The 26,449-nt window shown below is 44.8% G+C and overlaps 1 protein-coding gene and 1 pseudogene across 1 annotated transcript in view; both read right to left on the reverse strand.

The window, feature by feature from the left end:
- The window catches only part of LOC148508745 (lysine-specific demethylase 4B-like), a 187,639-nt gene that overhangs the window by 142,752 nt on the left and 18,438 nt on the right, over positions 1-26,449 (reverse strand). Inside the window, exons 3-4 of the mRNA XM_088444080.1 lie at positions 11,307-11,471; positions 6,823-6,998 (exon numbers count right to left, since the gene is read on the reverse strand). Coding sequence (XP_088300206.1) covers positions 6,823-6,998; positions 11,307-11,447 — 317 coding nt within the window. The 5' untranslated portion in view covers positions 11,448-11,471. The remainder of the gene's footprint in view (positions 1-6,822; positions 6,999-11,306; positions 11,472-26,449) is intronic.
- On the reverse strand, positions 23,615-23,733 carry LOC148508746 (5S ribosomal RNA; annotated as a pseudogene).

Raw genomic sequence — 26,449 nt, forward strand, 5'->3', positions numbered from 1 at the left:
CCCAGGTTCCAAACATCGTATGATGGAGCATAGGGATTTCCTCCTGAGCCCAGGTAGCTTTAGGAACTGGTTCAGGGAATTGAGACAGAGAATAGGCCAAAGAGGACCATTCAGCCACCGCACCAGAAAGAAAGCAGAACAACCAGTCCCTCACTGAGATAGTGGGGATGGCCTAATTAGCTCCGCTTACCGCAACAACTGCATAGCTTTCTGGATCTGTAAGGCCCTTGTAAAGAGGGCGTACCCTCCTACCCACGTAGCCGCGGCAACTTGACACTAATACCGGGCGAACTGAGAAAATCGGTATCTCCCAGTTGTAGGCCTGTCCCGTCAGGCTGAAGAGATATCCGTAGGTTCAGAAGCAGGATCGGCTGGCAGTCCAGGCCTGCTCGGTACTGGATATGTCGGCCCTTGTAGATGCCGACAGTCTACGAAGAAACAGACCTTTAGGCTGACCCAGAGGACAAAAAAGACTTAACAGACTTAGTCTGAGGCCTTGTAGTGGGCATAGCTGAAAGCGGTAAACTTGTCGTTAGTAATACTGCCAATGTTACTACAATCTTGTCAAGGTCAGGACCAAACAATATCAACCCTAAAGATGGTATCTGCACCTCTGCATTCCCAGAGCGCAGCCATAGGGTATTACGGAGGATACAGTCGCAGCCGGAACTCTGAAAGTTAGGAGACTGGTATCCAATATAGGCATTTCCACCTATGACAACAGCATATATTACGTGAGCGACCAAATACATTTGAACCCCCGACGTGTTGGAGGGGAAAAAACGTTACAAATGCATCAACCCAATATGCAATAGTATTAACCAACCATGCTATAGCCATGGTAGGATGGATAACAACTCCTGAAAGCAAGTATACTGATTTCAGGCAGAGTTACCACCTACGGATCCGAAGAATCCGACCACGCAGGAATGGGAGGCGTAGTAACGTCTGTAATCAGACGAGTAACACGCCCATCCCCCCCAGGAGGGGCTCGTGATGACCCTCAGGGAATTTGGGACAGGAGGCCAAACACTGTTGTAACACCTCCTATCTGGCAACAGCCAGAGTCCCGCTATGCGATCCACCCGCTAGTCAGCAACAGGGAACCCGAAGGCACGCAATACTGAGGGTGTATGATACAGGTGCAGGTCAACATTCACTCTAACCAGAATGGACCTGCTACCAGCCCTAAAGCAGGGATAATAATACCTGAAATAGGCTTCCCCCCGTGTAAGAGGGAAAGAGCCCCGAACAGTACCCAGTTCACGGCAGAGCCAACTGGGAAGTAACCACAGGGCGTCAACCACGCCAATTAGCGTTTCGTAGAAAACGACATCCACCCAGGGTGGCTGTTGTGGTAATCCCTGCAAGGGGAATGACAGACTATTGTGGCACCAGGGGGAATTCATATACTGCGAAAAACCCCTGCAGGGAGCGGTAGTCTGTGTCACAGGGGAAGAGAGCAAGAAGCTGCGAGATACCCTGAGATGAAAAGGGCAGTATGGTGAAGTAACCCCAAGTGAGGTACAACAATGGGGCCCGCCCGGCGATCCGCAATTGAGAGGATCCCGAGAAAACAAACCGCCCAAGGGGGTCGTGAAAGAGGCCGGCACCAGATGACGCCACATACAGAACCCTTTATGAGTCAAATCCTCCGCACTAACACCTGCAGCACATGACTTGCAGGATAGTAAAAATGGGTGCAGTATAACGCTCTATCTCCTGGTCAGACATATCTGACCAATCTTGGCGGAAATATTAAGCAGCGCTATACTGGTCCTGACTGATGCCAAAAATTAGCTGCAGGGACCCATTTTCAGCGTATGCAACACACAGTTCCATCTAAAATATGGCAACGTGCAGCACGCAACAGTATGTGACAAACCACACAAATATTAACAAGTATATAAATGTGAGGTCTCAGAACCACCCTAAGTACAGCTGTATTAGGGCAGATAAAGAAAAGGGATAGATATACACTGACAGGTGAGAGAATAAAGTACAGTCAGCACTAGCATAAGTCACATACAATGCAGATATATACATATATACATAAACATGTCATATAATATACTGCACTATTACACTGCATTCAACTGCCCAGATTCAGTGTCTGGGAAGGCTACAGTGCTGTGTACACTGACCTGATGGTGAGGTACGCAGGGGGACTGGACTCACTGCCATCCTGAGAGATTTCTGCTGCACCACAGAGATAAAATGGCCGCTGGAGACCTCAGAGGAAGCGTGGCCCGCGGAGGAAGCAGCTCAGCGACGCCAGACTATGGATACTGAAAGGCGCGCTGAGCTGAGGGGAGGAGCCGCTGTAACAGGGAAGGCTGCCTCCCCTGGCCGGCTATTAACCCCCGGGACGCCGGCTCCCTGCACCGATCGTTAAGTCCCTGGTGGTCTAGTGGACACACGGGGTATGGGGGGCCCGCCGCCACTGCCGGCGCCTCCGGTCTGTCCCCTGAGACCGGAGGCACAGGACTGCATTTGAAATGCGCGGATCACCGCAAGCGGTGATCCGCGACCTTACCTGCTCCCCGTGGATCCGGCAGCAGTCCTGGGCGCCCACAGAGTCCGGCTAGTACAGACTCTGGGGTCCCGCTGAGATCCCCAGATCTGTACTGGCGTCTCAGCGCCAGCGGGGTGACGGAGCGGCAGCTTAGACGTCCTATGGACAGTCCGACGCTGCCGCTCTGAAGAGTCCAAAGTCCATGGAAAAAACTTTGTCCCTAAAAAAATAAAATAAGCTTAGGGGCTGCTAATCAGCTCCCCCTGCGCTAACGGTGACCCGACTCCGGCCGGGCACCAACTTAAACTGAGGTGCCTCTGGCTTGGGGGTGGGGTTATAGGGAGAGTGGACCCAGTGCATCCTGGGAGCTAAAAGCTTTAACTGCGTGGTGCCCGGATTTGGTTCCCAACCTATACCCCAAGGTCAACCCTGTGGACCCCCTATGGACCCTGAAGTAGAAACATACTTTGGGGGTACGGTGATTTTTTTATCCAGGTTCTGCAAGCCTTCTAAATTAAATCAGTGAGTTCGGAAGAGAAAAGAAAAGTAGCCAGTCTCTTTTTCTTATGCTAAAAAGGGCACACAGTCTTAGCTGGAGATTCCACTTGCAAGAAGTCCAAAGACTGACGGACTGCCATAATCAGGTCCTCAATCCCCTAAACAGAAGGGTTTCAAACTATCCTGAAGATGCAAGTCATCCGGAAGCTCATCCTCCTCTACCTCGGACTCCATGTATTCCAAGGGAATCTGGGGGAAGAGATGAAATTTTTTCAAGTCCCTGTAACTCGGTTCCTCAGGAGTACCTCTCCAAGTATGAAGAGACCTTTGCGAACCCAGAAGCTGAACACTCAAATTAAGTCATGCAGGCTTCCCAACAGGGGCAGGAAAGTCCTACATTTGTGCCAGGACGGCGAGTACAGGAGGCACCCTAGCTTGTTCCTTCTGCTGGTGAGTCACAAACTTAATCAGCTCAACCACGTACCTGCCCAAAGCCTGAGCCCTCACTAGTAGGACATCAGCAGACCCCATGTGACAGTCTGCACATAGGGGCCCTAAGTTCAAGTGTCCACAAGGCAATTTAAAGTTGCATTATGGGCAAGTGAAAAAACATGACCACCACTCCCCTGAGACTTCGTCGACTTTGTCTTGTCTTCCATAAGGAAGACTGCAAAAAAAAAAAAAAAACAGGTAGTTAGCTGGACTGCAGATTACAAAATTTACACCCAGGAATCTAGCAAACAGCAATGCAATGCACAGTGGTAAAAGGGTTATTGTAGTGTAACAAACGTACAAGTATCTATCAAAACAGCTATGCAAAACACGGCTGAATGCAGATAACACTGTAAAAACATTAAACAGGGACACAGAGACATTACTGTACTTAGCCTATCAGAGAGAGAGATCAAGAGTAAGCAGCTGCAGAGGAGAAGAGCTAGGGTTGGGAGCAATGTCCCCAGAGGTAGGCTGCAACTGGATTGCAGAGGAAAGGAGTCCTCCTTCCTGGAAAGTAGGTCAGCAAGCCGGACTGCTCCATTGCATAGGGGAAGACAAAAACTCAGCCTGCTACTACCCCGCCAATCATCTCCCTGCCACCATTTAAAACTAGATGGTAGAACCCTTTTCCTAAGAAGAGGGAAGCTGTGGGGAAAAAACAACCAAGATGGCAGACACCATCCTCCATCGGCATGGCCACCACCAGTGCCGGCTGGCCTATATTCCAGGCAGTCTATGGAACAGAGACCTGTGCAGGAGAAGCCAGGGAGTAAACAAATGTGAACACACATCCACTTAATTAGAAAGTAAGGCTAAAATTTAAAAATAAGATCAAACATATAATCCAAGTACAGGGCTGCAGCGCAGCCCTAGTCTCAACAGCTCATCTTCCATGGGGTTGCAGAGGGGAAGAGCTACTCTCTTAAAAGGTATATAAGTCTAACAAGTGCCAACTCCTACTGACCCCTCGAGCAAACCCTTGGTCCGGGGTTCCCCAGATTGGAAGAAAGAGAAATTATATGTATTAATGTAAAACTGTTCAGTGTAAATGTCACAGCTTGTTCTGGTCCTCTGTCCACACCGTCACCAAATTTTACAAGTTTTTGATTCTTGCATCCAAGGATGCTAGTTTCGGACGGAAGGTTTTCCATTCATGTTTTTCTGAGCGTAGCCTCCCCTAGGGAAGGCTTTTGAACGTCTCATGGTCCAGTGTGCCCCAGATCAGAAGAAAGAGAAAACATAATTTTTATACTTGCCATTAAATCCTTTTCTTCGATTCCATCTGTGGGACACTGCCTTTTCCACCCTTAGGCTCAGTTTCTTGCTAGTTTGTACATTACACTATTGTTCACCCTTGGTTTAGGGCTCCTTTTGAAGTTGCACTGCGGACCATTGGATCCAGAGGGGAGAAGATACTCTCAAAGTTTTAATAGTCTTATAAATGCGAGGTCCAATGGACCCCTCAAACAACCCATGGTCCAGGGTTCCTCAGATTGGAAGAAAGTAAAATTCTTACTTGGCAACAGTTCATAGGGCTAATTTGCACTTTTAATTCAATGACTAAATAATGCAACAGTGGCCACTTAAATTAACAAGCCAGTCTCTGTTAAGATTTTAGATGTACTGTATATTTTCTTTTTTGCAACAATTCGTAGAGAAAATCCTACATTCGTGGCAATGAATAAGCACTCAATGGTGATTGCTTATATTAGCTATACGGTCTTTAGCAGGATTCTCTGCATTTATATGTAATGTTCTGGTGTCCTTGAAACAGATTACAGAACTGCTGGCACTCACTCCATGATACATAAAATATCAGTGGCATTCAATCAAATAGGTAAGACTGTTTTCAGCAGCCTTCCCCGCTTTTAGATGCAATATCTGATAAGTTAAAAACCAGTTCTAATATTCACTGTGCACTAGCAACATATAGGAGATGTTCAAATAAGCTCCAGCAAAGTTCCAAGGATAAGAGATTTAGAAAGGTCTCTAACTACATGTTCCAGACTCCTAATGTGAACTCCAATGGATGCGTTTCTTCACTGAAAGTAGCGATTTCATCAGAGGCACCTAGATAAGTAAACTTTACTGATTTATATGAAAAGTAGAAGGTACCTTAGGAAGAAAAATTGGATTAGTTCACAGCACTACTTTGTTTATACACATGTTCAAAAACCACAGGTTTCCAGAAAATAAATCTCAAGTTTAAGCTATTTGAGGGAGACCTCACCAAAGGCTAAAAAATGGATCAGGCATTAGAGCATACAATACCAAGTTGACACAAAAGGCTTAATATGAGGCCTAATTACTATTACGGTTTGAAAAAAAATGTGTCAAGAAAAACACTAACTGTACCTGATCTTTCAGGGTAGTGAGAGCAATACCCTTGTCTAATCCATTATGAAGAAAATATTTGGATTGGTAGCAGAAGCAGGGTATATTGTTTAGGATTGACTGCAGAAAAAAAGGGTCTTAAAAATCCTATAGTAAATAGAAGAATTTTGCTTTCTTATGTTCAGAAGCACATCAATCCCTTTGTTGGAGACTCTTAGCAATGGCAGCTCAATCTCAACACTTTTAAATACAATACATAATATCTGACCAAAGTGGCACAGACAAAGGCTGTTTCGCAAGTATTCACCAAACTCTAGCAACACACAAGGCATGGCCATGTCGCCATCGGCCCAAACATCTTTGTCTTGAGACCAGTCATAAGAACTACCAGACAGTCTGAATGGGAGACATAAGAACCAAAAGTGGTGGCCCAGCATGAAGAATCTGAGAAACGGATGATGGAGAGTTGCAATAAGAGCGTGGAGATAAGCATCCTCTAAATCTATTTAGGTAAAGTAGTCTCTTCCCTTTCTCTACTGTATGGAGATTGTATTAACTCCAAGTAGAAAAGTATTGCGTAAATGAATTGATTGAGCCGCCTCATATTGAGAAACTTTGTGGAGGTCTCCTGATTCTATTTCAAACAGTAAACGATGCCGCTCTGCATAAAAGGAATGGGAGAAATTACTTCCTACAACAACATCCTTAATCTGTTGCATAATATCTCCCAGTTCTACTGGAGAGAATGGAACTCTACAAACAAAAAGATTATAGAGCAAAATGTAATGTTTGATGCACATTTTGTTGTTGAGGTCTCAAGCTCACTGATCTTTTGTATTGACCATCCATGTCCCCATATACTTCGTATCTCCTCCTTTTTCCTCTCTCCACTCAGCTGAGAATGGTGTTAACCCACACCTTATGGCTGCCATGGAGTTGAAAAGGAAAAGCTGTTTATTTGTTACTTCTAGTAGTCTTACTTGTCACTGTTCGCTAATTTCCGGTATTCTCCCACATTCATAGCTTTCTTCTGGATGTTATACTGAGTGAAGAGGCCAGACTGACCAGTTACCACCTGTTGAATTGGAGCAGGAATCACCATTTCATCTAAGTCATCGTAAGTCTTTCTTGGACGCCACTCTTTGGGAGGAATAATCTGCAGGGATAATGTACAATATCATACTTTAAAATGTGACAGCACGAATACAGTATAAGGTTAGTCACAAACTGATAACATTCTCATGTCAAAGACTACTTGTGCCAAGCGTCTTATTCGCTTGAAAACGCGTCTTAGTCGCAATGCAGTGTGACTAAGACGCACCACATGACTGCACTGATTAATTTGATATGCGATAGTTCTATGCGAAAGTATCTGTAAATTAAATGCTATGAAAAAGAGGCCGTGGCTTTTTTCACTGCCAAGTTTGATTCATATGCAGAGTCAGTCGCACACAGATATACAAGTGTTGCATTTCAATTTAATAAGTGCAGTCTTGTGGTGCATCTTAGTCACATCTCATTGCAACTGGGAAGCATTTTCTGGTGAAAAAGACGCTCGGCGCAAGCAGAGTAGCACAGGGCCTGGCAGCTCACTTGCGCCAGGCGTCTTGCGCCGCATAGCATATTGAGGGTAGGTGTAGGAGAAACTCTGCATTGGCGTGCATAATAATTGGGACAAATTTTTTATTTTTTTTACTTTGCTATGTTTAAAAAATTAATAAAATGTAATTATTATAAATTCACCCTTAACTACAATAACTTGTTTTATGGTGCATACACACGATCAGATTTTTCCTTCAGATATGAACGATAACGATTTAAAAATCGTTCAGTCGTTCATATCTGAAGGAAAATCGTTCATATCTGACATGCCTGAACGATGGACGATCAACGATGCGCGTTCCCGATGGTCAGATAACGATTTCTGACATCTGATGGGTTTGCAGTCAGACTTGGACGATTCCATTCATTTTAATGCAGTCAAAAATCGTTCAATCGTTCAAATCGTTCAAAACTTTGTTAAAATCGTTCAAATCGTTCAGATCGTTTAATCGTTCAATCGTTCATCTGACAAATCTGACAAGTCTGACAAATCTGACCGTGTGTACGCTCCATTACTTGATTTTTTTGCCTGAAAAAGTTGCTATAATAGTTACTGTTGACGAATCAATCTGTATACAACCAGCTGCTAATTTTTTTTTTGTATGCCCTTGCCTGCTTTGTCTGGACAAAAACTATTTAATCAAGCTTTTGTCAGTTTAGGTTCTTTTATTTTTCCCCCTCAGTTTCAATGACTAATGCTGGGCATACACTATACAATTATCTGTCAGATATCTACCCAATCTGGCTGGTTGGAATGAAAACCTGGTAATGTATGGGAGCAAATGACAATCGATTATATGGTTTTAAACACTGGAAAACAGACAAAAACGATTGTTCAAATTGGTTATATTTGTTTTATTTAACCAATTTGGCTGAGCGTTCAATTTTGTCTGTTTTCCAGTGTTTGAGAACAAATGTTCGATTGTCATTTGCTCCCATACATTACCAGATTTTCATTCCAACCAACCAGATTGGACAGATATCTGACAGATAATTGTATAGTGTATACCCAGCATAAGGAATAGCTTTGAGAAATGTAAACTTTGAGAGATGTAAAGTAGAGAGATAAAGTACCAACCAACCAGTTCCTGTTTTTTTACACACAGCCTGAAAAATTACAGTTAGGAGCTGATTGGTTGGTACTTTCTCTCTCTCCAAACTTTGATAAATCTACACCATAGATCCTTGAAACTGACTTACTGACTCCAATAGTCACCAATATAAAATTCACTTATGTGTGCATAAAAAAAATACAATACATTTGCACACCATTGTATATTAAACACCTCCAAAGCCTGGTGCAATTCCCGTGCTGCAAACTCTAACCTCAACTTTCCTACTTTTTCCTAAATCTTGTGTCTTAGGGCCTGCTTAACGCAAAATCCCGATCCGTACAGAGCATGTGCAGTACGGGTCCTGAATATTAGCACGCAGAGCTACAGTTGACTGGCAATTATTGACAGTCTGCTACAGTTTGTGGCCGGGAGGGGCAGCGACGGCCATAGTTTCCCGAAATGGAAGCGTGACGCTGCCGTTGGGAGGGAGGGAAGAGGCCAGGATCTCCGTCGGCTGATGGAGATTTCCTGTCCTCTTTCTCTCATCTGCGGCGGGGGTCACTTAGTCGGCCGATGTTCTCGCAGATTATCCGATGCTGCGTTGTAAAACGCTGCTCGGATAAGTAATACATGCAAGAGGCGTGACGCAAATAGTGTACTAGGTTTTTTTTTTGCAAAGGAACTGGTATAAAGTCACATATTAAATATAGTTATGCATACTGAGGGTCACTCATATTGAACCTGCCGCGTACTATTTCCTACATTGTGAACAATGATCTGTCTTTAATTTGACTGTTGACTGCCGTTTGTAGCCAGACCGGTCACTAAACATATATAAAAAAGTAAGTTTTTATATAAATTAATTTAAATAATACACTTATTTTCAACTGCCATTTAGGTCCATCCCCCGTCTGCAACAAATAACAGTATTTGAGTGCTTTAAGAAAGTATGCTGCTTGCAGGGATTGTTTGCTTTTCAGATTTTATTGCTAGATTTTGGGAAGTTTTTGGGACTTGATTCAAGTCACTGGTCACAAGTGTCTGTTACCACACTTAACCAGTAGCTAGTGGCTGCAAGCCATTGTGGCTGCATGCTCGTGTGATTGTTCCAAGTAAGTTTTTTTATTTACAAGTGTGTAAGATTCTACATAACTCGAGAGTTACACAGGATACTTGCTGACTCTTCCTCTGCCGGAAGACTTCCCAAGACAAGCTGGAGTTGATCACTGTGTCATCATGCCCCATCCTGCCCATTTCTCTCGAGGGGGAGATGTACTAAGACTAAAAGAGTGATAAAATGGAGAGCGATAAAGTACCAACCAATCAGCTCCTAACTGCTTTTTTTTTTTAAATGACCATTCATAGCTGATTGGTTGGTAATTTATCTGTCCACTTTCTGTCTCTCCACGGCTTAGTACATCTAACCCAAACTGCTTTCTGCCTATCTAGGATTCCAACTGCTCTCCTTTATCTACATACCGGTGTCACTGTGTCTTTTCCCTTAACCCCTCCTCCTTTGAAGTACCAATCTAAACAGCTCATCCGGTCTTCAATACCCCCACTACATTGAGTACACTCTAATATATCTCTCATCCAGTCATCTGTCTCAGCATTTTCTCAAATGAAACATTACCAAACCTGACCCTCACAATTCCCCTTCCAGGGAACATCAACTCCCTCACTCTCTGTTTCTGCTGAAAACATCACGCCCCCTGCTGCCCTTACGTCTGTTGCCTAGATGTCATACTGGTCTCCACCATTTCCCTCAAACTTAAAATATCTTTCACTACTGCCTTTTGCACCTCCACAAAATCTCTAGGATCAGGCCGCTTCTCACACCTGATACCATCAATACTCATCCACGAGCTCATCTCAGCTCAACTACTGTAACTTTCCCTTCTCTGGCCTCACCCTTTCCAGCCATTCTTCGTCTCCATTCCCCTCTCAACAATCATTTGTCTGCAACCTGCTTCTCTGGCTCCCTATCCCCTAACCAGTTCAAACTACTCACCCTCAAATATACAACTCTCCTACATTTCCAATCACTTCTGTCCATACCCGTTCTAGTCACAACTCAATTAGAAATGGTCATGAAGGAGTTAACACATTATCCTGTTATTCTAACATCATAACTAGCACTATTTGGTTTTGAAGATTATGTGAATTCATTCAGCAAATATGTTTTTTTGGGAGGAATAGTCTTCAGTATAATATTGAAAATAAAATGGAGATAAACTTCCATAAGCACTCAAGACATCTTACCATTAAGCCAAAGGGGTTTATAATGCCCAACTCGTAATGCGGTCGACCGCTTGCATTTATCAAAGTAAGGGAGCCGGGATAGAAGTTCCTGAAAAAGATCTGTACTAGGCAAATAAGTTACCTCTATCACTTTGTGTACTGGATCCGTATTGGCGCGCATACTGTGCATGCCTGGACGTCGGACAGCGCATGCATCAGTGAGGCGGAAGGAGAGGGATCCGGAAAAAAAGTAGCACATAGGCCGGGGCCCAGGTCGTGGGCTGCTTTTGCTATCGGAAATTGAGGGACTGTGGCAGATATCTGAGATATCTGCTGCAGTCTCTCCTTGTTACATTTAGGGGATACTTAAGTTTTGCAGGGACCCCCCATTTAGGGTGATACTTAGATTTTGCGGGGATCCTCCTTGCTACATTTAGAGGATGCTTAGATTTTGCGGGGATCCCAGACTTACTGATGTAAAAGCATAGCAACACAATAAAAACAAATATAGAACTTTGTATGTCTTGTACTGACAAGAGACTGCTATAAAATCATTAATCACTCACCTTTGCCAGTCCAGCTCTGTGTGCTCCCTGAGATTCTATATAAGCTATATATTTAGCAAAATCCTGAAACTCCTCCCATGTCGGTCTAAATGTCATGATCTTGCAGCTGGAATTCTGTGGTTGTGCAGTCTCTGGTCCCATTGTGAGAGAATCAAGAGTCTGACCCTGGAAAGAACCGGAGAACAGACAATATTATTGTTACAATATAGTATTATGTGAGCTAAGCCGTGTATCCATTAAGTAATTTTAATGAACGATTATGACATCGTAATCGTTCAATCGCTCATTAATCGTGCACTAAATGTCGGAAACGACCAGCGATGCGCGCTCCCGCTGGTCGTTTCCAACATCAATCATCGCCTGAACATGCTGGTCAATCTGCCGATAACGACAGATTGACCATGTTCAGGGAGGGTACCTACACTGAACGACATATCGTTCAGTGTAGGCACTACAGGAGATCAGGAACGACTGTACGATTATGATGTCATAATCGTACTGTCTTTCCATAGTCGGGTAGTGGCTGCGCACCTTTAAAACACACACACAAAATGAAGTTGTAGACTGCACTGTAGGTTCTTTTCTGCCATATAAATCGGTTTATAAGATTTACTTGTGTTTCATTGCAGTTACAAGCCACCACCACAACAGTTGAGCATAGCACTATTATCTTGGAACAATGTGTATGTAAAATATAAAAGCACTTCTCACGAAACGGAAATCCACCGAAATAGGTTTTGATCTGTAGGTCTCTTGCATGAAAATGTCAGCATGCAAAAATGCATGAACCCTTTAGAAGCTAAGGGTTTTCCTACCCGTTTGGAGCCTATTTTGGCTCAACACAGGTAAGCTGTTCACATTCCAACAGAAATATCAGTTTTTCTGCAGTAGTCAAACAAATTATATCTTTTTTTTCCAGAAGAATTAGAATTTTCAGAATTAGTCTGCTTACACCTTAAAACTGCAAATAAAACAAACAAAACTGCAAAAAAAAAAAAAAAAGTGTTTTTTTTTTTTTCCTTTAACTTAAATAGCAAGATGAACTAAAAACATATACGTTTTTTTATAAAACACGACTAATAATATTGTATGGTTTTTACTTCGACGTTACTCCACCTTTCCAAAACAGCAAATAACAGGATTCTCTATCTAGAATTTCTTAACAGCTGCACTTAATTAAATCCATAAATAAAATTATTGTATTAAAATTTTCAAGTTTTGCTGTCTTGAATTAAATGATAACATGTATAGAAATATATGGTAATGCAACAAGGAATGCCATATTGGAAACTAGAAAACTTACCACACTAAACAAGGTGACCCCTGCTTTTATTGGACACAAGATGGGGAGATGTGGGCATAAGAACACCCCCATCCCTAGAAAATATAGAGTTTCCTGTAGTATAGGGTGTCAATGTCATCCGACAGCTATGACTAAGGGGTGCAAATCATTTTAAGCAGGGGGCTCCCCTTTTTTCAAACAAGGCTGCACCAGCATGTGTATGCTCCAGTGTGGTTGTGTCCCGTCTGCTGCATTGCTGCCTCCCACGGCTTTTAAAATGGCTGCAACAGCATTTAAAGGTGGATGGTCGGGCAGCAGTAAGTAATGGGGTAGCCCCCGATGCACTGCATTTGGGGTTGTGTGTGGAGCAGTACAATAAAAATGTGTTTTTTTAATTTGGTGTTACATCAGAAAGCAAAACAATTCTGGTGGCTACAGCTCTAAGCATGGCAGGGATGAAAAAAACACTGCAACAGAAAGTGTAAGATGTTCTTCACAGTGTTGGGCACTAGCTATACTGATCGAGAGATTGTGCTGGGACTAGCAGACCTTACGGTGTTGGTGGGGCCATGTTAATCCCAATTACGTTGCACCAGGGGCAGTGTAAAAATCTATTTATTGTACTATATAGCACTGCAGTTGTGAGCATGAGTCCCAGGCTGCAGTGTAAGTGTAGACTGAAGCCAAGCACAGAGTAAACAACAAATGTAAAATGCATTGAAAAAAACAAAAACCATGTTGAATACATTTGTTTTAGGATCATAACAGTCAATTAATCTAACCTGCACAATGGGCACCTGGATGAAGCTCTAGCATTGCCAGTGACCAAGCCAGCAGCTACACTAAGGGCCTGATTTAGAAGTGCACTCTAACTGCACGCAATGGCGATGTTCACGTAGTTATATGATTATTTGCCATTTGCTACTGAGCAAAACATTTTAAAAATGCCTACGACTCATGCATTACGAGGAGTGTACACACAAATGCATGGTTGCGTACAGTACTGATTGTATCAGAAATTAAAAACATGGGCATTCCTGGGTAGTGGCCCAAAGTGAACATAAAAAAAATTTGTTGTTACGTGTGATGGGAGTGTTGTGGGTGTGTCAGTGAAAGGTGCTGCATTCTCAGAAGCAGAGCCACAGCGGCCATATTCAGACGGACACACTGCACCTGTCATAGGGCTGGTGCAAGTGACGGTGGTGAAGAATCACCAGCGGTGTTGAAGCGCGCAGAGACGCTGAAAGTGTCAGAATTTCAGTGCTTGATAATCAGGTGCCCGCTTGTATAAAAGAGAAAAGCTGAAATCTAGTATTTGTGTATTATCGCCACCGCAAATATACCACCAACAGCTGCAACCATGTGCACCTCTGATTCTGGCCCTAAGTGAGCTACTGGGAAGTCTACCCCTAAAACCTACTGAGTCTGAATGATCTTAGGAGGTGCAGGGAGATCTGGCAATTGCAGAAAGCATCAGGGCTACACTTAAGCCCTGAAGGTTCTAGTTTTGGTAGCTGGAGACTGTTGCCTGAGGATCTGACCACTCTGCCCCAGGAGCCCAAATTTGCCAGTGAAGATGATCTGCTCTGAAGGGTTGATCCTCTGAATATCTAGAGGATTGCAACATCAGTATTCCTAACACCGTCAGCTAAGGGATTGTCTTTAAAGACACTTTACTATACCTAATAAACATCATCTTGCTTCAAGAACACCTGCAATCGTTTGTATCCTGTGACTACCAGAATAGTGACAACCACTCCACCTCCTTCGTCTGTGTTACAGTTGCGCCCAGGGTCTGTAAGCTTAAGACCTCTGCCTGCTACCAAGCACAACACTAGTTAATAGTAAGTACCCATTTGGGAATTAACCAAGACCAATCAGGAAGTGTTGCAGCAGCATGACCACACACTCATAACCAAGCAAACCTACATGACGATTCAGGAGCTTCTGGATAGTGGTTCCAGGTCCTGGTGTAAAAGGCTGGTAGAACAAGTGATTCCAAATGCTGGTGTAAGAGCTTGTGGTCGCATCAAGTTACCAACCATGTGATAGTGTAGTGTTCAAGCTAAGCTCATTTAGCGGCGCGCCACACCCTGCCCATTTTTTTTTATGTAAAAAGTGTCCTGCTTTTACTCTGAGCACTGTGCAGGATCCTATTACATGTACACCTGCTCTAAATACCCTATTGCAGTAAGCACAGAACTGCAATAAGGATATACAGAAGACAGAGCTGGTCAGTACAACAAGTTGCGATGTAGCTGCCTACTAGGGATGGCCATCAACCATTCATAATCATCATTAGTTTATGGCCGGTGTTGAATGCTTTTACCATTGATGGGGGAGAACCAGGTGGTTTCCCTCCATCGATAGCCAAGCATACCCGAATGTTTCTTTTTTTTTTTTTTTTACAAGGTGTCGGGACACTGAGCATAACTCCTCCCCCAGGTTCTGAATGGCCCACGGGCCAGTCAGTCAAAGAACAGGTATGTTGGTAACCATCGATGGCCAAATGCTATATGGCCATCCCTATTGCCTACTCCCTGCCCCTGAAAGACTTACTATGAACTCAGCTTTGCACTGGGAGAGAGCAACAGCTTACTGATGGTGGGAGTTTGATGATTTCAGAGTTCTCGTCTGATCTAAGGATTTTTATTCTACTGTATTTTAACTGGATTGGTTACATCAATAATCTAGCACCATATACCCCTGATGAAGTCCGTTCGGACGAAACACGTAGGCTTGTGTGGTCTGAGTAATGAAACCATATGTCACCTGTGAGGAAACCTGCTAAATGATCAGAGACCCTGAAGAGTTATCAGCATGATCAAATCAATTTCCCTTTTTACATTATATTGCAATATATATATATATATATATATATATATCTCAATGTGTTTTAATAAAACATATTGAGACCATTATTGAAGTGGTATAAGGATACTCTTCTGGAAATTGAACACTTGGGGCCGTATTCAATTAGCCGCGATAAGCCGTTTTCGGCAAAAAGTTTCCGCAGATGACGTCATACCCCCATATTAAATTCCAAAGACTTTTTGCCGGTGCGTAACCAGCGGAAAAGATTCGCCTCTGAATGCAGGCGAAAAAAAGTGCAGAATTGAGGGTTGGGGTGCAAAGTTGCGGGAACACCCCTGCAGCCTTGGGACAGTACCCCAAAGGTAAACTGGGTCAAAAAAAGTTTAAAAAATACTTTAGATCACCCCAAAAAAGTACTTTCGTTTTGGGGGCGAAAAAGTCCAAAGTTGGGGGACAAACTTAAAAACTAGTGAAATAGACTCCAGGGCTTCCCCCCAAGTATGCCCCAGATGTTTTTTTGACTGCAGGTGCTTGCTGAAGGTGCGTTTTGTTTTTTAAAAAAAACTCACTATAGCGAATTTTAACCATGCTTGCACCCATTTTCATGTACCCCAAATTTGCTGGGACTACTTATTTTTGCCAAAAAAAACCTGCTAAATGCTATTCTTCACCACTTGTGCAAAGACGCTAAATAGCAGCTATTGAGAGCATTTAAACACACCAAATACCTTCAGCAGGGCTATTCGGGGTGAGGGGAGGGGGATCTATAGTAATCGCCTATGTCAGTGCATCTTTTGGGGGGTGACAGGCTGATTTCCCCAAATCTGACAGCACTTTTCGCATTTTTGAGTTTCGCAGGGACGCGTTTACGAGTCGTTTGGAATTGAATAGGGCGAAAACAGGCCGCGCAAAAGGAAAGTGTTTTCTCTAATAACACGCTATGTAGGCGTAAAGTCCGGCAAGCGAAAAGGACGGGACTTTTCACGGCTAATTTAATATACCCCTTTGTCACAAGCTGCTGACCTCCGCAACAGACCCCGCTGCTTACCTGTCCGGGCGCTGTCCCGCGGCGCTCCAACTCACCACCAATCCTCTGCTGCCCCCGCACTTGCTTCCGGCTGGCCGCGGTTCTCTCCGCTCCTCGCCGGCACCTGCACTCTGTTTTCCTCTGCTGGGCTGTCATCCACGAGTGCTCCAACTGCACTCCCAGTGGAGAGGGGCGCAGCCATCTTGGCTCTAGACATGTGATGCTGTCTCCACCAATGGAGCAGCTCCCCCTCTGGTTCTGGCCAGTCAGCTTCCAGCAGCTGGTATAAAGGGACCTCCTGTCCCACTAGGAAATTGCCAGTGCAACTAGTTTCTTAGTTTACTAAGTGAGCCTTCCCACTGTGCTCCATAGGTATTTATTGCTATCCAGCTTAGTGTTCACCTTACGGCTACCCAGCCGCTCCAAGCAGCGTCCGAGCTACCACCGTCACCTTACGGCTACCCAGCCGCTCCAAGTAGCGTCCGAGCTACCACCGTCACCTTACGGCTACCCAGCCGCTCCAAGTAGCATCCACGCTACCACCTCACGGCTTCTCAGCCGCTCCAAGCAGTCCGTACTGCTACCTCTCACCTCACGGCTTTTCTCAGCCGCTCCAAGCAGTCCGTACTGCCACCTCTCACCTCACGGCTTCTCTCAGCCGCTCCAAGCAACCCATACTGCCACCCTTCACCTAGTGGCTACCCAATTGCATCAAGCAGTCTCCGAATTGAACCAAACTCTCCACCAGTCTTCTGTATCCGCTCATGCGGAGAAATTTCATAAAACCAAGTCTCCTCCAGAGAGCACCTGTTGAGTAATCCAGGTCCAAGGCCCAGCCCGGGAACACAGCCTTAAAATCCCACGATTGTGACACCCTTGGTCTATTAAGGTTCCCGCCAAATAAAACTTACTGTTAGTCCTGAACTTAGGGACATTGACCACCTGCCCTAAAATATTGAGACTCTCTCTCCAAAATTGAGTTATAAACACATACATAGTATATAGATAGGAGGCCATTTTGTGTCAAATCAACACACTTTGTGTTCAAATTTTACCTCACCAGCTCAGCATTTGGTAAAATTTGGTATATGGAGAGTATATATATCTAGTCTAAGAAAAATACAAAATTTGATTTAAACATCTCATGCTGTTTCCAAAACATGTAAAGTTTTAAAAAAATCGTAAAAAAAAAAACCGCACAACCAGCATATTTTAAAATCCCCATAGCAGCTCTCCTAATTAAGCTAGAGAGGTGGGAGTGGTGTCATTTTACTTTTTATGCCCTTTCCTATAATATACAACACAATAGGCTATGTGAGGAAAATCTTTTTCCAAATTCAAACTGAAATTTTTGATCATAATTATCTCAGAAAGTGCATCGACAAAAAAATTCAAAACATTTCTGGAAATAGTGTATACTAATGTTAAATGTTTTTCAAAATGTAAAAAGTGGGAGGATAATGTGTTCATAGTTAAAAAATAATTTTAACAGGAGTAGACACTGTTTAAAAAAAATCAGGACCTACTTTTAAATACGAATATATGATGGAACAACTAAAATTAGCCAAACACTCAATACTGGAATTAAATGTAAATTATCTTAATTACTTTTTGTCAATATCTACATGTGAGAATATAGAATATAGATATTACATATTCTCACATGTAGATTGTCAAAAAGTAATTAAGATAATTTACAAAAATTCTAAATATTGTAGGCCTAATTATAAAAGTTCCTATATAACTTTATTAACTAAAGACAATGAATAATGCTTGCAAGAAAATAAATAATGATCTTCCATAATGTTAATGCATTGTTTATGAATCATGCTCATGAATCAATGGTCAGGAATCATGCTCAGTATTGCAGGACAGTTTGTAGCATGTCTGTGCAAGCTGTTGAGGCAGAGTGGGATTTTTTGGGCCACAGCGCATGGGAAAGGCCCCTGTGATGGAGTTGGCGGCTCAGTCAAGAGACTGGCAGCTAAAGCCAGCCTACTACGTCCATATGAGAACCAAATCCTCACACCTCTCCAACTTTATGAATGGGCAGTAGAAAATATATCTGGAATGAATTTGACGTTCACAACGCAAGAAGACTATATTGAGTCCGAAACATTTTTGAATAATCGTTTCAGCCAGTCAGTAACTATTCAGGGAACTGAACAGTATCATGCTTAAATACATGTTGATTAAAGTACATCAAAAATATCTGTGAAAACCAAGGCTACAACATCACCTACAGTATTCGTTACAAAATCTTTAGACAAACTCCAGTTGACACAAATAAATTGCTATATATCCATTGTGTATAACAAGAAATGTTGGCTTGCTTATGTGATGGACAAAAATGAAGATGAAGACAAATTAAGTGTGAACTTTCTTCATCCAGCTGGACCTTCACCATCATTCTTCTATCCAAGGAAGCCTGATGTACTATGGACACCTCTAATAGATGTCTTATGCAAAGTCGACCCTATAATTTATGTCATGTCTCCTGATTACTTCAGCTAACATAGGGCCTGATTCAGACCCACTCGCGAGCGGCTGTCCGCTCGCAAGTGGGTCGATGTTATGGACTGAGCATGCGCACGACGGAGGGAGCTCCGTCGTGCGCATGCGCCAGACGCGACGAGCGAAGGAAAGTCCTTCGCTCGTTGTGTCCGATCAAAGGGGGCGTGCTGTCAATGTTGATTGACAGCACGCCCCCTTTGGTGGGCGTGCCGGGGGCGTGCCTCCCTGACGGGGGCGTTCCCACGGGAACGCCTCCCGTCAGAAGCCGGCCCACTGACATCACTAGTGATGTCAGTGGGAGTGATTTTGGCTCTGATAGAGCCAAAATCACTCCGGAGCTTGCGGTTGAAAACCTCAACCGCAGGCTCCGGCTCGCAATTTCGATGGTCGCGATGGTCTCGACCATCGCAGCCATCACAAAGCACGCTCGTATAGCCTGTGGGTGGTGACCCACAGCTATACGAGCGTCCAGGAGGACGCTCCATGAAAATGGAGCCCGGCCCTCATTCAGAGCGTGCGCTCTGCTCAGAGCGTACGGCTCTGAATGAGGGCCATTGTTGACTGACTAATACAATGACAAGTATTTCTATTCATCTTGATTTATAGAATTAAGATAATTAAATCTATTATTACTACTTGTAATACACCTGGCTTTTTTGAATAAACTGCCTTGCTTTAAAATTATTTTTAATTATGAACCCATTATCCTCCCACTTTTAAATTTTGTCAAACATTTAACATTAGTATAGACTATTTCCTGAAATGTTTTGAACTTTTTTGTCGATGCACTTTTTGAGATAATCATGATCAAAAATGTCAGTTTGAATATGGAAAAAGTTTTTCTTCACAAAGCCTGTTATGTTGTATATCATCGGAAAGGGCATAAAAAAAACACAGTAAAATGACACCACTCCAACCTCTCTAGCTTAATTAGGAGAGTTGCTATGGTTTGAAAATATGCGGATTGTGCGTTTGACAGATTTCTGAAAACTTTACAAAGCCATATTTTGGAAACTGCATGATATTTTGAAATAATATTTTGTATTTTTCTTAGACTACATATATACTCTCCATATACCAAATTTTAACAAAATCTGAGCTGGTGAGGTAAAATCAGTGTGTTGATGTGACACGGAATGACCCATAGATAGATAGATAGATAGATAGATAGATAGATAGATAGATAGATAATTAGATAGATAGACAGACAGACAGAGGCAGGGAATTACAAACTGTACAATTGGATTATAAAAAGTGTGTGTATTATAAATGGTTGACAGGCTGTGACACTTCCCAAAGATCCAACTGTTTCACTGGAAGCCAGCTCTGGCATACTCGCAGAGACCGCACCAACAGAGATTATCAATAAACTCAAAGTGACAGCAATTTTGCTGTAGTCAATTCTGATGAATCATCTACTACCCCAAAAATGGGATTTTGGTACCTACCGGTAAATCCTTTTCTCTGATTCCACAGGGGACACTGGAGGTGCTTACGCTGGGGTATAGAGGCGTGGATAGCTGGAGCCGGCACTTTAAATAATTTAGAAGTGTGAAGCTCCTCCCCCTCTATGCCCCATCAGCCCTCAGTTTAGAAAATGAAGACCGAGAGGAGATGGAGAACAAGCGGAATAAGAAAAGGATTTACCGGTAGGTACCAAAATCCCATTTTCTCTTTCATCCACTAGGGGACACTGGAGGTGCTTATGCTGGGGACGTCCCAAAGTTTTCCCCATGGGCGGGAGCGCTCTGCGGCACCTGCAGTACTAGGCGACCAAAACGGGATGCCGAAGTAGCAAACGTATCAAAGTTATAAAACTTGACAAACCTGTGAAATGAAGACCACGTGGCCGCACGGCACAATTGTGACGTGGAGGCTCCTCTACCGGCCGCCCATGGCGCACCCACAGAACGTGTGGAATGAGCCTAATGGACGAAGGAGGCCGACAGTCGACACCAACATAAGCCTGATAAATAGTCAGCCTAATTCAACATGCCAAAGTCTGGTTAGACGATGGCCAATCCCTCCGAACAGCATCATAGATGACAAAAAGTGACTCAGACTTACGGATGGATGCTGTCCTGGCAACATAGATGCGGAGAGCCCTAACCACATCTAAGGTAGAAGAGACACCAGAGTCCTCCACCAACAACGGTACCACAGTAGGCTGATTGATATGCAAAGCCGACAACCCTGGCAAGAAAAGCGGCTGCCGTCCGGCTTATAAGACAGAGCACCCAATTCTGAAACTCTACGAGCAGAAGCGAGAGCCAGGAACAGAACAGTCTTCCAAGACAGGTACTTAAGATCAACCTCCTCCAAAGGTTCAAACATGGGCGACTGAAGAAACAGAAGCACGAAGTTTAGATCCCAGGAAGCTATTGGCGGTACCAAAGTGGGCTGCACGCGCCAGACCCCTTGAAGAGACGTCTGCACCTCAGGAATGAGCGCCAAAGAAAATGGAAGAGGCAGAGACCTGTAACCTTAAGGGTCCCAGACGAAAGCCAGAATCCAGACCTGTCTGAAGGAAAAGCAGAAACCGGGTGAGATATGAGCACGCCAGATGCGATAATGCGCAGCCGAAACTGGCGAAAGAGCCACCCCGGTAAACGCAGTTGCGCTAGGTTGGGGTGTATGAAAGGGCCCTGCTGTAGAAGATCCGGGCGCAGAGGAAGGGACCACGGATCGTTTGACAATAGGGATCGAAGGTTCGAGAACCAACTTCTCCAATTCCAGTTCGGAGCCACGAGAATTACAGAGGCTGTCGCTTGTCTTATCCTTTTTTAGAAGACAAGGAAGAAACGGAATCGGAGGAAAAAAGGTAAATGAAGTCGTAGATCCACTCACTTGTCAGAGCATCTACTGCTTCTGCCTGCGGATCCAGAGTTCTTGACACGTATACTGGTAGCTGACAATTCAGTCGTGACACCATGAGGTCCACCTGAGGACATCCCCATCAAAGTATCAGCACGTTGAACACGTCTGGATGAAGCTTCTATTCCCCAAAATGGATATCCTGTCAATTTAGGTAATCTGCTTCCCAGTTGTCCACACCCGGGATGAATACCACCGATAGGATTACTGAATGATTCTCGGCCCACCGGAGGATCAGAGTTACTTCTCGCCTAGCCATGCGACTCAGAGTTTCTCCCTGGTGGTTGATATAAGCGACGGCCGTCGCGTTGTCGGCCTGAACTCTTACTGGATGAGCCTTTAGAAACTCGGTTGCCTCCATCAGAGCATTGTAAAGCGCTCTGAGTTCCAAAGCATTTATGGCCATCTCGGTTCTAGAGGGGACCCTCTAAAATTCGTAATCGGAGACTACTGCTCCCCATCCTCAGGGGCTGGCAGCCGTTGGTACAATGATCCAGTCCCACACTCCGAATCTCCGGCCCGCTAAAAGATTTGTGGATACGTCCACCAGAGAAGGGCCATTTTGGTAATCGGGCTCAGACGGATCAGTTGATGTAGAAGTAGATGAGACCCTGCCCCTGTGCCAACAGGTTCAGTTGAAAAACCTTGGAGTGAAATCGGCCGAACTGTAGTGCCTCAAAAGCAGCTACCCTCTTTCCTAAGAGACAAAGAAGCATTAACGCTTTCTTTGGACTAGCTGAACTAACAACCGGATATCCCTGGCCTTGGTTGTTGGAAGAAAAATCCTCTGTGATTCCCTATCCACTATCATGCCCAGAAATAGAAGCTTCTGGGACGGATTGAGATTTGACTTCATGAAGTTGATTATCCAACCGTGTTGGATTAGAGTGTGATAGGTCAGTATGAGCAACAGATCATCCAAATAAGGGTTTATGTTCACTCCTGAAGACCAAAGGAGACCAAAAGGAGAGCGATCATGATTTACATGATTTTGATGAATATGCGGGGAACCGAGGATAACCCGAACGGCAATGCCCAAAACTGGTAATGATCTTTCAATATGGCAAAACGCAGAAAAGCTTGGTGTGGTTCCCAATGGGAACATGGAGATAAGCCTCCTCGATATCCAGGGATAATAACCACCCCCCTGGTTCCCAGCTCGCAATGACGGACTGCAGATGTTCCAGTTTGAAATGGTACATCTTCAGAGACAGATTTTAAGGACCTGAGGTTTAATATGGGTCTGACCGCATTCGGTTTGGGCACTACAAACAGGTTTGAGTAAAAGCCCATACCTCTCTGATGCTCCTGAACCAGAACTAGCACAGATGAAACTACTAGAGACCTGATAGCCTCCTCTAGAACTTGAAATTCTAGCAAGCGTGCTCCCACCGCAGGAAACCCCAGAAGACCGTCAAGCCTTCTGATTCTCAGCTGGTTTAGGCTTTGGTCTGCGTGCAACAGTGTGTGGATGACCTCTACCTCTGCAGCCTCTCGGTTGCGTGGAAGCACCTCTGGCTCTACCACAAAAGGAATGAGGCGCTCAAAAGGAATGAAACGAAGGTCCAATATAAGGTCTTCTGGAAGCCGGAGCAGTAGACAGGAGGAAAGAGGACTTACCCCTCCTGGCCTAGGATATCCACTTGTCCAAATCCGGGCCAAAAGGCATATCACCCGTGAATGGTAAATCCTCAACCGCACGCTTGGTCTCTGAGTCTGCCTGCCAAGCGTGCAACCACAGAGCTCTGCGTTCAGAAATAGCAGATGCAGGTATGCAGGCACTAATCTGACTGATATAGCCTACCACACCTGGTATTCCCAGGCGGTCTCCCATCCAAGTACTAACCAGGCCTGACCCTGCTTAGCTTCCGAGATCAGACAAGATCGGGCGTGTTCAGGGTGGTGTGGCCGTAGGCTCCTTAGAAACTTCTCCTAAGCAAACTGCAGACTCACAGATATGTTCTGCTAGTAGATATAATTCTGCTCTGGAAGTACCAGAGTGTAATCAACTGGTCAACCCAGCAAACCACAGCCTTGTTAACCCAGGCAGTAATAAGGGTAGGTCAAAGCTGAGCTCCTGCTGCGGTATATGTAGATTATAGTGTTGTCTCAAACTTATGATCCGAAGGCTCCTTTAAAACAGTAGCTCCCGGCACCGGAACTGCTGTTTTCTTACAGAGACTGACATCAGACGCATCTACAGGAGGAGGTGAGTCCTAGTTCTCCATCATGGATGATGGAAAAGGGTAGCTAGGGGGAAACCTGCGTGGAATTTGGAACCACTTATCCGGCTGTATCCAGGCCACTGATAACTGCAAGATTAGAGATTCCACCCCTCGGGAGGTGGACTCTAACTCCTGAGGGTTTTCTTGTAAAACTTCCTCCAAATCACCCTCTACGGTAACCTCTGGAGCGAGGAATTGTGCGTCCGACTCTTCTGACTAGAGAACAGTCATTAGAGTACGCTCTTGTGACTGTTTTTTTCTTGTTTGTTTTTTTTTTGGTAGGAAGTGGAGGGTGCAAGCACCGTTTTACTCTGAACCATGGTGTCTCCTGCCCATGGCGGAGCAGAAGAGCTAGTAATCGCCAACTGTGAACCTGTTATTACAAGCATCACATAACATGGACCCAGTGGCATGTGGCTTAGTCTGTTTGTTGTTACACTTGGAACAGACAAACAGCTTTAGAGAAGCCTTGGTTCTGTTGGACCTGGTACACACAGTCACCCAGAGAAAACACAGCATACAACAGAAAAGACACAGACAAGATAAACAAGAAGGCTGTGGGACACAGAGGAGGAGAAACCCCCCTCCCCCAGATCAGATTCCCCTGCACTTACACCCCAGTTACTTACAGCCTCTCTACCAGGATGTAATCAGGAGATGTACTTGTGCAGCACATGGCAGCAGAGGAATCCAGCCTTCTGTGTCTCTTATACTGCAATCTCCTACATAGAGATGCAGTATGTGCTGCTGTGTAATGAAGAACGGCAGCCCTGCTGTTATACAGCCGCTTGCCGTGTAGGGGAGAGACCAGCGCTGCCTTTAAGATCCGCCCTCTTTATGCCCTGAAGGGCTTTACAAGATGGCTTCTGTGGCCATTAACCTCCCCCCCGCGCGCCTCACACCGCGTGTACAGCGGGGAGAGTTATAGCAGGTGGCCGCGCTAGTAGCGCACTTTACCTGCTGCCCCGCTCCCCTGTAACAGTGGGGAGAGTGATTGAGGGAGCCGCGTGAGCAGCGCTCTGCATAGGCTGCCCATGCCACTAACAGAAGGGAGAGTCGAGTGCCGCGCTGAGCAGCGGCAGGAGGGACCGCAGGGAGCCGCGCTGTGCAGTGGCAGGAGGAACAGCCGGGAGCCGCGCTAATCAGCGGCAGGAGGGACAGCCGGGAGCCGCGCTAGTCAGCGGCAGGAGGGACAGCCGGGAGCCGAGCAGCGGGTGAAGGGCGATCCGGGTGCCGCGCTGTAGCGCGCTTGATAAGCACCCGACTGTCTCCTGTAATAGCGGGAGGAGGGAGAGCAGGGGAGCCGCGAGTAGCGCTCTGCATAATCTGCCCAGCACTAAGATTGTACCACGCTGGGCAGCGGTGAGGCTGGGAGCCGGGGGATGCGCAAGTGGTTACTCACTGCGTGGTCCCCCATAGAAGTCTCTCTCTTAGCAGTCAGCACTTCTCTCTTCTTGTTGAGAATGTGCTGTGGCGGTAAGGAGCTGTCAGTGCTTTTAGTAGAAGCGCTGTGCACTCCTTCCTGCCTCCTATAAGGACAGGTCGCCAGGTACCCGGACCCCACCTTTAGAGAGGTGGCGAAGGGTACCTAATATAGTGTCAAAAGATGTAAAAAGAAAGAAACCTAAATAAATAAAATATATGTGTTGCTGGAGCACAGCAGGTTGTGACCAGCTCCGTAGGCACATTTTCTAAACTGAGGGCTGATGGGGCATAGAGGGGGAGGAGCTTCACACTTCTAAATTATTTAAAGTGCCGGCTCCAGTTATCCACGCCTCTATACCCCAGCGTAAGTACCTCCAGTGTCCCCTAGAGGATGAAAGAGAAAGCCCTTTTAGGGGTACGCACCCATGGAAAAGAGATAAAAGAGCCAAATGCACCAGATGTGGTGCTCAAAACTAAAAGATCTTCAAAAACAACTGCCAAAAAGAAAAATTAATCTTTAACCTTTCTTCCAGGCCTTTAACTAACGTAGAGGAACAGGTCCTAAATAGAGGATAACCGTTCGTCCCCACTAACATACATAATGAATTTGACTGGCAGGTGGATCTTCACAAGATGGGATGTAACATACGTTTGAAGGAGTACTTTTAAAATCAACCATCTTATCAGCACTTATACTACATCTAGCATCATTGTACCTCAGGCCTCAAAGGCACTATGGCCCATTGTGGCAAGAGACAGCGATCTTGTGGTGTTCCATAGGATGCATTCCATGACGTGTTACAGCCGTGGCAGAAATTTGAGGGACCATTTGGTCTATATGAACACTGCCAACTATGATCTCTATTCTACCACAGTGTTCTTGAACAAAAAAAAACGGTTGGTACAAAGGCCCGCCTTGTGTGACCTGCAGCTACCTGCACACCGGCAATATATTCCAACATCCACACACAGGCCAAGTGTT

Source organism: Taudactylus pleione, unplaced genomic scaffold (genome assembly GCF_031769625.1).
Source record: "Taudactylus pleione unplaced genomic scaffold, aTauple2 ptg000347l, whole genome shotgun sequence".
Classification (NCBI taxonomy): domain Eukaryota; kingdom Metazoa; phylum Chordata; class Amphibia; order Anura; family Myobatrachidae; genus Taudactylus; species Taudactylus pleione.